At 33.1% G+C, this 14,425-nt stretch overlaps 1 protein-coding gene across 1 annotated transcript; it reads left to right on the top strand.

Moving 5' to 3' along the window:
- Window positions 657-3,694, top strand: LOC109337693 (pectinesterase 3-like). The gene is made up of 2 exons (XM_019574721.1): window positions 657-1,840; window positions 2,828-3,694. The coding sequence occupies exons 1-2, from the start codon at window positions 751-753 to the stop codon at window positions 3,511-3,513; spliced, it is 1,776 nt and encodes a 591-aa protein (XP_019430266.1). The 5' UTR covers window positions 657-750; the 3' UTR covers window positions 3,514-3,694.

Genomic DNA, 14,425 nt, shown 5'->3' with positions numbered 1-14,425 from the left:
ATATGAACCGATGCACAATCAAATAAATCATTAAGTGAAAATAGCAAGCCCTTCATTTGTCAACTATCCTCACACGAAAAGGATTTAATATGTATATACTGACAGTGTAAATATTTTTTACAGTGTCAATCAATCATCCACCATTGATTTATTAACCATAATTGACTAACAAACAAAAATAATAAAAATTAATGGTGGATAATATGCTGACAGTGTAAAAAACTTTACACTGTCGGTGCACAAATTTTAAACTTTTACAAAAAAATTTAGAATCTCATAACTTCGATTTGCAAACAAATCACACATCAACTAAACAACAAACAGACGTAAGCAACAATTGTCCAAACCGCGTGTTAGGTTTTTAGGTACATTTATTTTTTTATAAACCTTCTTAATGCAACATAGACAATTATGTAACATTCAAGAAACATGATGATGCATGAATACTTCTAAAATCATTGCGATCATTATCTATTAAAAAACTAAATGTGTGATTAGATGTCAATTTCACTTCTCAATCTTAGGAAAGAAGCATCTTAGAAACAACAACATTTTTCATAAGTCATAACCCAAAGCATTAAAATAAAATGAAAAAGCAAAAAACAAAAAAAGACAACATGTTTTTCCAATCTTATATAAAGCACCCAAAGTTCCAAAACAACAAACCCAATCTCAAACCCTTTTCACTCACTCTCACTTCAGTTACATAGTAACACTTCCAAAAAGAATATAAAGCAATTTTATTTATTTATGGATTCAATCAAGTCCTTCAAGGGCTACGGTAAAGTTGATGAGCTCGAGCAGCAAGCCTATCAGAATAAGACGCGTAAGCGTGTTATAATCCTTATAGTCTCATCTGTGATTCTAGTAGCGGTGATTGTAGCTGCTGTCACAGGAATCGTGATACACAAGCGCAACACCTCATCATCTTCTTCATCTAACTCGGTTCCACAAACCGAGTTAGCCCCTGCCGCGTCACTCAAAGCAGTTTGCGATGTGACTCAGTATCCTAACTCGTGCTTTGCCGCCATTTCCTCACTCCCGAATTCGAACACCACCGATCCTAAGCTTCTCTTCAAGCTCTCTCTCCGTGTCGCCATTGATGAACTCTCAAAGCTTTCGAGCTTTACTCCGAAGCTTCGCGACAATGCAAACAACGATCCACGGCTCCAGAAAGCGATTGATGTGTGCGGAACGGTTTTCGAAGACGCGTTGGATCAGCTCAATGATTCGATCTCGTCGATTGGAAATTCCGGCGCCGGGAAAGTGTTACCATCGTCGGATATCAGCGACGTGAAAACCTGGCTCAGCGCTGTAATGACAAACCAGGAAACATGCATCGATGCCGTCGGAGAACTTAACTCGACCGCCGCGCGAGGTGTTCTCCGGGAACTGGAAACCGTCACGAGAAACTCCACTGAGTTCGTTAGCAATAGCTTAGCCATTGTTACCAGAATCCTCGGGCTTCTCTCGAAGTTCGACGCTCCGATCCACCACCGGAAGTTGCTAGGGTTTGGAGGTTCCGATTCGGAGTTTCCGGCATGGGTAGGGGCGACGGAGCGGAGGCTGCTGCAGGCAAACGTGACGGCGCCGGATGCTGTGGTAGCAAAGGATGGGAGCGGGCAATTCACGACGATAGGGGAAGCATTGAAGATGGTGAAGAAGAAGAGTTTAACGAGGTTCGTGGTGTATGTGAAGGCAGGGACTTATATTGAAAACATTGATTTGGATAAGAATGCATGGAATGTGATGATTACCGGTGACGGCAAGGATAAGACCATCGTCTCCGGCAGCCGCAACTTCAAGGACGGCACCCCCACTTTTGAGACCGCCACTTTTGGTAACTTATTTATACTTCCGACTTTCTTATAATATTACTGTATCATTTACCATTTTATATATTTAATTATCATTGAATGATCGACCATTTATAAATCTGCTTTACCCTCATTGTTTGAGAAAATTCAGGATAATTATGCTTGCTGCTAGATTTCATTACTTAGTATGAAATTATGACTTTAGGGTTAGTTCTATGTGCATGCTGTAATTTATGGAAATAGAATACAAATTAGATTATGGTTTACAAGAGAATTTTGTTTTCTTAATAAGTTAGAAGCTATTGGATGATTTCATGGATTTATAAAAAAATAATTTATTGTATAAGATGAGTTTATTTGCATGTGGTTTAGTGGGAAAATGTCTTGTGTATCTGACGAAACCACATGGTTTCAATGTCATCATGTGAACCCGATCTCCTCTGTAAGGTCTCACTTAAAAATTAGTTGCATTAGTGTCAACAAATTATTACATCCCAAAATCAATGATACCAAAAAAAACTTCATGGTTAATGATACATTAATAATTTAAAATTAAATAGACTTATTTGAAAGTAATTGAGGAGATATGATTAAGACTATTAGCATGTGCCCCATGCACCGCTGGGCCCTCTTGTTTGACCCACCAAAAATTATGCTGCTGTGAATTTAATGATACTACTGCTTGGATATTTCTTGATACACGCATAGTGCACGGTCTTCCATGTGGATGTTTGTTTAACTTTCACATTAAGTAATATGCTTAATCATTTGTATGATATGAAATATTGAGACAATTGGCATGGTTTTATGCTTAGCTGACCTGTTCTTACTGAACATTTTGATTTACAAAATTCTCAGATTGTTATATCACATGGGATTAAACCCAAATTACAGACAAGGACATATGATTATATGATACAATAGTTCAATATAAAGTCTTAAAGTTTAAGATATTTTAACTCATTGAATACTCTACGAAGTACTTACCAGAAGCATGTTATTTTATGCAGCTGCTAAGGGTAAGGGATTCATTGCCAAAGACATAGGGTTCCATAACACTGCAGGTGCAGAAAAGCACCAGGCCGTGGCCCTTCGATCTGGTTCGGACGAATCTGTGTTCTACAGGTGCTCATTTGTAGGCTTCCAGGATACTCTCTATGCTCATTCAAACCGCCAATTCTACCGCGAATGTGACATTACAGGCACCATTGATTTCATATTTGGCAACGCAGCTGTTGTGTTCCAAAATTGCAAAATCATGCCTAGGCAGCCCATGTCAAACCAGTTCAACACCATCACAGCTCAGGGCAAGAAAGACCCCAACCAGAACACTGGAATTGTGATACAAAAATCAGTAATCACTACCCTTGATAATGATATTCTCACAGCTGCTACATACCTTGGTAGGCCTTGGAAAGATTTCTCTACTACAATTATCATGCAAACTGATATTGGGTCTTTCTTGAAACCTGTGGGGTGGATTAGTTGGGTCCCTAATGTGGATCCTGTAAGTACCATTTTTTATGCTGAATACCAGAATACGGGGCCAGGAGCAGGTGTGTCCCAAAGGATTACATGGGCTGGTTATAAGCCTAGTCTCACAGATGATGAAGCAGTGAAGTTCACAGTACAAACCTTTATCCAAGGCCCAGAGTGGTTACCAAACTCTGCTGTGGAGTTTGAGTCTGCCTTGTGATTTTATAGAGGGTCAGATAGGGATAGCTTCACTGCTATTATATCTTGATTGCGTTTTCACACTTGTAACTTGTATTTCACTTATTATTACTTTTTAACCTTTGAATGGTTTGTAAAATTCTTTTAGTTAAAATGCCAGGTTGGAAAATTATTTCAAAATATCAAATTAAAAAACAAATAAACATCACATTTTCATAAAATATGAGTAATTTTTTACATCTTATGTATATTCTCATTTGCAATTATTTTAATTTAATAATTTAAAAAAATTGTGATACATCAAAACTCATTTCTTTATAAAAAAAAATAGGAAGATAAATAATAAAATAATTTTGAAGGGTAAATAGGTAACTATATATTTAAAGAATGTGATAACTGATATGCATGTACTGTCACTGTAAAGATTATATACAATCGGTATATAACCTACCACTAATTTGTATTAGTTTTTTGAATAATAAGTGATAATTAAAAATTAATAATTGATAATATATTGGCGGTATATAAAAATCTTACACTATCAGTATATACATTTTTTCTCATATTTAAAAAGTCAGGGGCATAATCCAAAGAATAATCACTCCATTAAAAATACTTTGAATAATAATATAAAAATTCAGTTGATCAAACTTATTTTTATATTTACCAAAAAAAAGAATAAGTATTTCTTTATATCAGGATATAACCTATCTCCTTAAATTTAATTATTGTTTGATATGTGTCTTATTCATTTTCTCTCTATAAGTTCTCATTTTAAAATTATTATAAAAAGAAAAAATAACATACATGTCAAACAATAAATGATTTTAAAGAGATATGTTATCTCATGATATAAAAGATATTTTATTCTCTTTACAAAAATCTAAGTTAAATATAAACAGGTATGAGCAAAACATCCTCAACTGTTCAGATGTTGTTGTCATTGCACTAGAAGGTTCACATAGTAATGTCATGCATGAGTGATTTCTAGTTAGCTAGAACAATAACAACGTGAAAGGATTAATACCAAAAGTGTAAAATCTGAAGTACACTAACTTTTGAAAAGTAAATTAAAATGGAATGTGACTCCTACTTAGGGGATGACAATGAAAATCAAACTCATGGGTATCCGCCTGAACCGAATCCAAAATTAATTGGGAAAATTCAATGTGATTGAGTTCGTGTTCGGGTTTTAACCGGGTTTAATTTTCGTGTTCGGGTTTGGTAGAACAAAGACCATGACCCGAACCCGCCCCGAAGTAATGTAATTCAATTTAAAATTGAAATTTCTTTCATGTGTCCATTGTTTTTAATTTCTAATTTTACTTTACATACTATTAGATCTTCAAACATAAAAGAAATGAAATAATACAAGAGAAAATAGAAATGCTAAAGAAAAATGAAACGAAAATGATAGCATACTTTCCTTAGTACATATATAATTTTCGGGTTTGGGTTACCTGAAATCTGACGGGTTCAGGGCTGGTATCTTTATATTCAACCTCGTTGAGTTCAGGTACATGTTTTAAATTTTAAATTCGAATATAAGTATATGCAAATCGACTCTCAATCCGCCCTATTGCCATTCCTACTCCTACTTGGGCCCACATTACAGACACAAGATCTAGTTCTGCATGGAAATCGAAGATCTCAATGCATCAAAATTTAATTATACTCTTGTCTTTTCCAAGTGAATTGCAATTGCCATGGTCACGTAACCTTAAGACTGAAAAGTCTGAAAAAGTGGAATACCCTTTACTATTTACTTGCTAAGTTTCATTATGTCGGATATCGTAATTAACAATGATTGTTTAACAACACCAAGATGTTGTTGAAAATGAGGTGGAAGAAAATCAAGAGTGCATATTAAAGCAAGCATTGTCAATATGGATAACTTCAACGCATTCTTGAAACAACACTATTGAACATGAGTAACGTTAATGCTGACTTGAATGAGTTATGTTTAACAACATATGTGATAGAAAAACACGGTTAACGTACATCTATTCCACAATGCATGCTTAAATATGCGTTGTTAAAGATGATATAATAACAACATTTTCTGAAGTATTCGCTGTTGGTTTTATATGACATTTTAAATATCAAAAATATTAATGGTTGAGTGGTTATGTGTCTCTTTATTTCTTGAAATATTAATGATTGAGTGGTTATGTGTCTCTTCGTTTCTTGAAATATTAATGGTTGAATGGTTATGTGTATCTTTGTTTCTTGAAATATTAATGGTTGAGTGGTTATACGTCACTTTGTTTCTTGAAATATTAATGGTTGAGTGATTATGCATCTATTCGTTTCTTGAAATATTAATGGTTGCTCATCTATAAATGTTATGGTTCACTCAATGTTCTATTTCATCATCAGTAAGCTAAGAGTATGTGTTTCTGCTTTGTATATTTTTTGTCTCCTTCGTATTGTCTACTTTTATAATTAGTCATGACACCCGAGGAGTTGAATGTAGGAGGAAGAAAATATAAAGTGACAAAAAAGAGAGCAATATTGTCGGAAACATGTCAATGAAATCTTGTTAAAGGGAAGTCTTGTTAAAGGGAAGTTTTGTTAAAAAGAATAAAAAAGACAGATAGTAGATCTCAGCAACTCGAAGTGTTAAAAGTGCTAAAGTTGTACAATTGGGAACCCTATATCAGAATCATGTCAATGAGGTCTTTTGATTTGGCAAAATGACCCAAATTTCAAAAGGAAAATGACTGTTATACCAGATTTATGTGAGATGAAGATTTAAGCTGCAAATCATTTAGTTGATCGTCATCTACCAAATCATGTAGTTCATTATCAAAATCTTGTCAAAGAGGTCTTTAACATCTTTTGATTTGGGAAAATGACTCAAATTTCAAAATGAAAGTGATTGTTATACAAGATTTGTGTGAGATAAAGATTTAATATGCAAATTATTTAGTTCATTATCATTTCATTTAGTTCATTGTCATCTACCAAATCGTTTAGTTCATTGTCATGTCAGAAAAACTAATGTATTTTGGCGCACTTTATTTGAATGAAGAATGAACAATTATTTTGGATATTAATTTTTATTTTTTTATTTATTTGAATGATTATTTTCTTTAATATTTTTGCAGTTCCTTATTAATAAATATAATAAACAAATTAACAAAACTTAGTAAACATAATAAACAAATTAACAAAACTTAATGTTTAATATTTTTGGAGTTTCATATTAATAAGCACAATAATATGGTAATTTACGTCATGACAACTTCATGTTAATTAACTTATTTTCATGTTGTATTTTGATCCGTAATATAATATGTTAATTTAACATCGCATAATTAGGAATACGCTGTTAAATTGGAAAATAAGTTCAGTTTAACATCACATAATTAATATTGCGTTGTCAATTATATTATATTCAATAGCGCACAGTTAAGATAATGCTGACAATTAGATTCTATTCAATAACGCATCATCCAGGAAGCAATATTGACGTGTTCATGAAAATGAGTAATAAACAACTGGATTCACAACCATAGTGCAATCCTTAAGAAGCAATGTTGAAGATGTCAATACAACAATACTACCGTTAATATGCACCGTTGAAGATGTCTTATTAACAATGCTATCTAAAGAAAGCGTTGTTGAATTGTTACTATAGTTTAAATATATAAAATATGAATCATTTTTGTCTACGCTCTCAAACTTAATCGAAAAGAAATCTCATACTCTCATAAACCCTCATACTCTCATAAACCCTCAAAAAACTTCATCAATGGCTTCCTAAAGTGGTGATCATGGTTCTCATAGTGGTGACGAAGCTACACTGACTCCACAAGATAAGCAAATTGTTGCTCATAAACAAACTTCATGAGGAATGACTTCCATGAAGAGTGTCATTCAGGCAAGAAGTAAGGATGTGAAGATAGAAGTTTAATGGAACTCAAAAGGCCAATCATTAAACTCGAAGGGTGACAACTCATTGCTAAGCTACATTGGGGTCATGGTTAGGCAGAATGTGTCGCTAACATTCACCAAATGGATTGATGTTAGGTTGAATGCCAAGAATGAGTGTATTTGGAATGAAATAACAGTAAGTTTATTTTTCAGTGTGTGTTTTTGTACTTTCATGCAATGTATGTATATGTGTTTGCATTCAATGTATGTATATGCACGTATTTGCATGCATTATAATATATATGTGTTTTAATTTCAGTCAACTTTTGATGTTGGTGATGAGGATCATAATGATTATATCCTTAAACCTGCTGGCAACGTACTCCGACAATTTAGAACTGATGTCGGAAAATGTATCAGAGATGTTGATGGCAATGTCAACCTAAAACCTACAAAGAAATATGCAAATATCATTGAAGAAGAGGATTGGAAGACTTTTGTCACCCTATGCACACAAGACGAGTCTTTCTTGGTAAAATCATATTTTTTGTATTGGCTTTATTCTTATGTATGCTTTTGAATATACATATGTATGATTGTTGATGTTAATGTTAATGTTGTTTTTTGTGTGCAGAAAGTATGCAATGACATCTAAGCATTTGTATCCATATCGAGCTTCTCGAGCAGGGTATAGAGAAATTGAAGAAAAATTGTAAGTATTATTAATTTGTAAGTACATTATTGGTTATATTTTGAATGCATATATCTAAGTACATTATTATTGGTTATGTTTTGGCAGCTGCACAACAAAAGCGGCACACCTTTAACTCCACATGGAGTAGAACTCGATGTTCTATGGATGAATTCCCATAAGAACAAGGATGGTGTCATTGACAATGAGCAAGTCCAAGAAGTGGCAAAACGTGTTGTAAGTGCTCATATTTTAATTCTACTTAATTTCCATACTTTATTTATCAAAATGTGATTAATTAACATTATGTTTATTCTTGATTTGTCAAGTTGCCCTAAAAGAAAAGGAGGCACAACTGGATAATCGCATAATACTTGATAAGACACTAGGACTGCTTATCTACCCTGGTCGTATCCAGGGCAGGATTTGGGGTTAACCAATGAATATTTGTACCCCATCTAAAGCCCAAATGAGCCAAGTTCAAAATCAATTGGATGTCCTCATGCAACGATTCAACTAATTTGAATAATCAATGAAGGTGAAGGAAGCTGAGTGATAACGACTAGCTAGTGCTACTAGCACTATTCCTTTGTTAAGTGTCATTTTGTGAATGAAATTTATATGACTTTGGGGCACTTAGTGTATAGTCATGATGCAAATTATGTACAACTTCCAAGAACTTAGCTTAATTTTGTCTTGTTTAGGAATTACATGTGTTTATGTCCATTGTAGAATAAGAAACAATAAAAATTGAAGAAAAATGAGAAGTTTGAGGTTGTTGAACATTGTACTCCTCGCCCAAGCGAGCAGACTGTCGCTCAAGCGATAAATCAAGGAAAAATGCTCAAATCCCTACTCGTCCCTCGCTCAAGCGAGGGTCTCTCACTCAAGTGAAAAGTGAAGAAGAAAAGAACCTACTTCCCTGCATGGCCTTCACCCAAGTGATAGCACCTCGCCCAAGCGAGGTGTTCATGTTGAAAGTGGTTATTTCTCTTGAACAAGCAAGAATCTCTATCTTGAGCGAGAGATCAGAAGACTGGAACAAATATAGCCAGTTACGAAAAGCAAAAGGAGTTATCCAACCATATTCCAAGCTTTTTCCATACGAATCTAGAGAGAGAAACACCAGAGAGGAGGAGAGAAGTCGTGGGAACGACTTTGGATCTATAATTTCTTGTAATTTCTCATATGATAAGAGCGTTGTAATGGCAATGATGAGTGGCTAGTTCACTAGTGTTGGGATTGAAATGTAATCTTCTAACATTTTTACTTATGGATTCAATTCTTTAATGTATTTAGTTTTTTGATTTTGGGAAGTTTATCCTGCGCTTAATGCTTGAATTTACTTTGCTACTGAATTCTTGATCTAAGATCCAAGTTTAACAAGAAAGTTGAACTTGGTATCGAATCTGATTTATCTTCCTTGACACATCATTGCTCTAGGAATGGACAATGATGTATGAATTATTTTTACATTAAACTTAATGCTAGATAATTGGTTAAATATCCAAAGAATTGATATTTGAGTAATTATCTAAGGATTTTGTATTCAAGGAATTGATATAAATGATTCGAAGAAATGTGTATCAAAATCTGTAACTTCACAAGTTATATGGAATTGAATCTAATGATTGCAAAGGTTAAGAACGATGAACTTCCCAACTCATTTATTTCCATAGTTTAAATTCTAGATTTTTACAATTCTATTCAAAAACTAAACGAATATCAAAACTTTAAATTTTGTAAATATATACTCAATCTATTTCTTCAAGAATTAGTATAAATCCATTCTGCTCTCTAAGGATGATATCCCGGCATTTACCAGATTTGTTACTTGAACAATATGGTTCACTTGCCGTACCAAAAATACTAACATCCTTCAACCATCAATGAGAGTTGTACACCTACTCCTTACAATATTCCTATTCTGATTCTCATTCCTAAGGTAATTTAGTTAACTTATTTTAATTTATTTTCCATTTAGTTTATAGTCGTAAACTAATTATACGTTTTAACTTACATACAAGGAATCAATTCTAGCAAACTTTTCCTAGATACCCCATGTAGCCGAGTGGTAGGTGTTAGGAAAGTGCACAAGTTGGCGGATGCTATGCTGCATAATGCATGTATCTCATGCCATCATGTGAAGGTCTCTATTGATATTGCAATCGATGATGATGCGTTGCTGCCAATTCCTCTCGATGCAGATATCTTCATAGTTGAAAGGGCTATAATCACTTTTGTGGCTTGACCAATAGACCTTGTACAAGTAATTCCATCTAAGGTATGATTTTTCACCTTATGCTCATTCGTATTATATATATTGATCTATAATTGATATATATTTTTTTATTGAATATTTTAGGAAAATGTACACTCCACCCCCAGCAGCAACCCAAAGACTAAGCCTTCTTCGGGCGATGTGAGCTCGACGCCATCTATCGGAGATGTGAGCTTGAAGCCATCTATCAGAGACGTGAGCTCGAAGCCATCTACCAGATATGTGAGCTCGAAGCCATCTACCAGAAATATGAGCTCGAAGCCATCTACCAGAAATGTGAGCTCGAAGCCAACTACCGGAGATGTGAGCTCGAAGCCATCTAAGGGTGATGTGAGCTCGAAGACATCTACGGGGGATGTGAGCTTCAAGAAGACTACCAACTAATGTACTCAGATGTTTGAGCATGTACAGAAGTTGGGAGATAATATAATAAGTATATCAATTCTTAATGAAGTCTTTGAAATTGATGCTGAAGAATACGTTAGCATTAATGAAGTCCATGATGTATATAAACATGATTGGATAGGTGCAACTGCTGTATGTATATATATGAGGTAAATTATGTTTTCTTAACTTCTCGCTTTTGCATGTCAGTGCGTTATAATCAACTAACATTTGTGTTATATATATTAGGTACTTATATGAAAATTTTGTTTCAGTAAATAAGAAAAAGGTGATGTTCATATCCCACAATATACCGCTTTGGTATCGAGTGACAAAAATAAGACTGGGGAACATACAAAACGAGTTGTAGATACTCTCCTCCTTCATAAAGAAGTTGCAGATTTATTTCTTGCACCTTTTAATATTGGGTGAGCATTTTTTAGTTGTCTTTTATATTTCTTTCTTTAGTATGTTTGATGTGCTTAACATTTCCTAACCATGTGAAGATGCAAGCATGCATGAAGGAGAGATTGAAGAGGCAAGCATGCATCACACATGTTTTGATGAAGACAAAGGACACACATAGTTTGATGAAGATAAAAGATTGATAAAGACAAAGGAACGACAACATGGTTAATGTTCAAGGACAAGCTTGAGAGGATGAGCAAATCAACAAACAACAACGTATCAACTATAAAGTCAAGACTCAAGGTTATACAAGGCAAAACATTCAAAAGAAGATCTAGGAGTTAAGTATTTTTATATCTTTATTAGGTCTTAAGTTGCTTGCTTAGTAAGAATCTAGGCTAGGATGAACCCCAATGAAAGTCTCACAAACTAAAATAAATCATATCTAAAAAGAGACTCGCATGCATACGTACATGATTTACATGCACATACATATATACATGATCATATGTTTTGAATGCATTTAGAAAGTGTTTTAAATTATACTTCATTCAAAGACATGCATCATTAGGTTATAAATCATGTAGGAGGTTCATTCATCATTTGAAATATGTTTTAGAAAATCATTAATTAATTAACAGATGTGTTAATCGATTAATCTTTAGGATGAACACGTTAATCGATTACATGGTGAGTTAATTGATTAAGGTTGTTACTAATTTTTTTTCCTTTTATTTTCATGAAATCCGTTAATCGATTAAGGTTAAGTATAATCGATTAACTTCAGTTAAACACAAAATAGTATATTAACCCAAGTTTTTCATATTGCTTCATAACAACTATTGATAAAAGTATAGGGTTAGAACACATTTTCGAAACAAAGAGTTTTATACATTATTCGGAAGATCTTATGCTCAAACTTTCATATCTTTTGGAAATATTTTTTAAGTGTTCTTTTGAGAAAATAAAAGGGTGAATCTTTACAAGATACCCTTTGAGCTTAATTGTCATATCTTTGTGAAAAAGAAATCTTACATCTCACGCATTTTATTCTGTAATTGTGAGATCTTGAGAAGGGTTCTTAGATTGTAAGAAGAGTGTAAAATATGCACATTGAGGTGCATATGTAACTTGAAGAAAATTTGTTAGACTAAGGCATAAAAACATTATCTTGGTGTGTTGTATCACCATAGAAGGAGAATAGGTTTGGGAAAACCCTAGCTCTGGTTAGGTAAGTGTCTTCTTGAGAAGCAAAATATCTTGGTTGTAAGCGATACTTAGGTTGGGGCTAGAGTCTTAAACGGTGAGGTATCCTAGTTAGCGAGCTTTGTAATCAAACCAAAGTGGGGGTTTAAGATCCAAGAAAAGAGCGTCTTGCATCTTGTATTAGAATTGTGTTTGTAAGAACATTGAATTTCCATAGTGAAGAAGAATCTCCCAAGATTAGAAGGGGAGGCTTGGATGTAGTTTGCAAGTGGACCTGCAAATGAACTAGGATAAAAGCAGAGTCTCATTCTTCTTTTCCCTTATCTTTTTACATTTCTGCATTACTTGATTTACGTAATTTGACATTCATATAATTCTCTAATAATTGCATATTATGTATTTTGCATTTATTGTTCTTAATTGTGTGTAATAAGTACATGTAAGTTTGATTGAATCTTGATAATCTTGGAAGATCGAAAGAAAACTATTTTAACTATAAATGTACTAATAATCGATTAAGTAGTTAGTTAATTGGTTAACAACAGACCGAGTTAATCAATTAAGTATGCCTTTAATCGATTAAACAATGTGTAAATTTGTATTTATTCTTTGTTTATCGAACGATGGTAATTGTGTACCATATCACCTATTCACCCCCCTCTAGGTGAGTGGTAGAGCCTCGTGGGACCCAACGCTATGTACATATGTTTTGTTAGGCAATATTGGCTTTTGGTTGCCATCAATCGGGTCAATAAAGAAATGTACTACTTTGATTCATTGACACATGATGATCCGAACAAGTAAACTGCTATGAAAGAATTTTTGTTAGGTAGGTGGACTACTCATTTAAACTCTTAGTTACACTTTCATTTTCCTAGTCGTTTAGTAATTAAATACATTTTCTATTGTTTAGTGCGGTGAGAGTTTATAGATGTTGTAATCATTCTAGGAAAACGATATCATATCACAAAATCTAGTGGACTCATATAAAGGTATTGACACAAATCATCTCAAATAATTATATGTGTCGTGCATTCATATTTCAATTAATATTATACTAATATGTTTACTTCATTTTAGTTGTAGACCCGTTGCCAAATAAACCAGGTAGATTGCGACTATTACGTGCTGAAATTCATGAAGGAGATCATTCAGCAACGGCCAACTAATGAAATCAAGTTTGTTGGCAAATCATATACAAATGACCAAGTCAACCAGATTAGAGAACATTAGTCAAAGTTTGTACTTAGTTTTGTTAGCAAATTATAGGTATAGTAGATTAGTTTTGCAGAAATTGTAGCTTAGAGAATTCAATTAATGTTCAATGTAATATATATGTTTTGATGCATGTAATATATGTTTTTGTAATATTACAGTATAATTAATGTTTAATATATATATTCAGTTGTGTTCAAATAGTTGTGGTTTGATGTTTATGTATGCATTCAATTTGTTGTTCTGTTCTGTTTCTGTATGCATTCAGATTATTTTCTGTTGTGTGCTTAACTATGTAGAATTATCAACAATGATTTTCAACAATGTTTTTTTATAAATGCGTTGTTGTTATACCTATACAAGATTACTTTACTTTTTTACCAATGCATTGTTGATTATTTTGACTTCAACAACACAATTATGAAAAAAAAAACATTGTTAAAGACTTATCTTTTATCGTATTTTCTTTAACCTATACAACCACAAATTTTTAAAGAAGTGTTGTCGATATGATAAGCAATTAAACATGTGCACAAGATATATTGTTAATTAATTGTCATCATTTCTTTTATACAAAACTATTTCATTTCATATATTGTTTAATGTTATTTATTTTCATTATTAATTGTATTATATATTTAATTAATTGTCATTAATTGAATGTCATAATGTCATTATTAATTTGAATTTCATTAAAAATATTAATTAGTAAAAAAAATTATACCTCCATAATGTTTCCTCTAGGTTGTGTTGTGGAACACTTACCATATTTATATTTGAATGAGGAGTTCTTCTACACCGCTATTTGTAGGAGGCTCTATTGATAAAGTATAATTGATAGCACTATCTTCATTATGTGATGTTGAAAAT

The sequence above is a fragment of the Lupinus angustifolius genome, chromosome LG02 (assembly GCF_001865875.1).
Source record: "Lupinus angustifolius cultivar Tanjil chromosome LG02, LupAngTanjil_v1.0, whole genome shotgun sequence".
NCBI lineage: Eukaryota > Viridiplantae > Streptophyta > Magnoliopsida > Fabales > Fabaceae > Lupinus > Lupinus angustifolius.
This window is presented reverse-complemented; position numbering and strand designations above follow the sequence as displayed.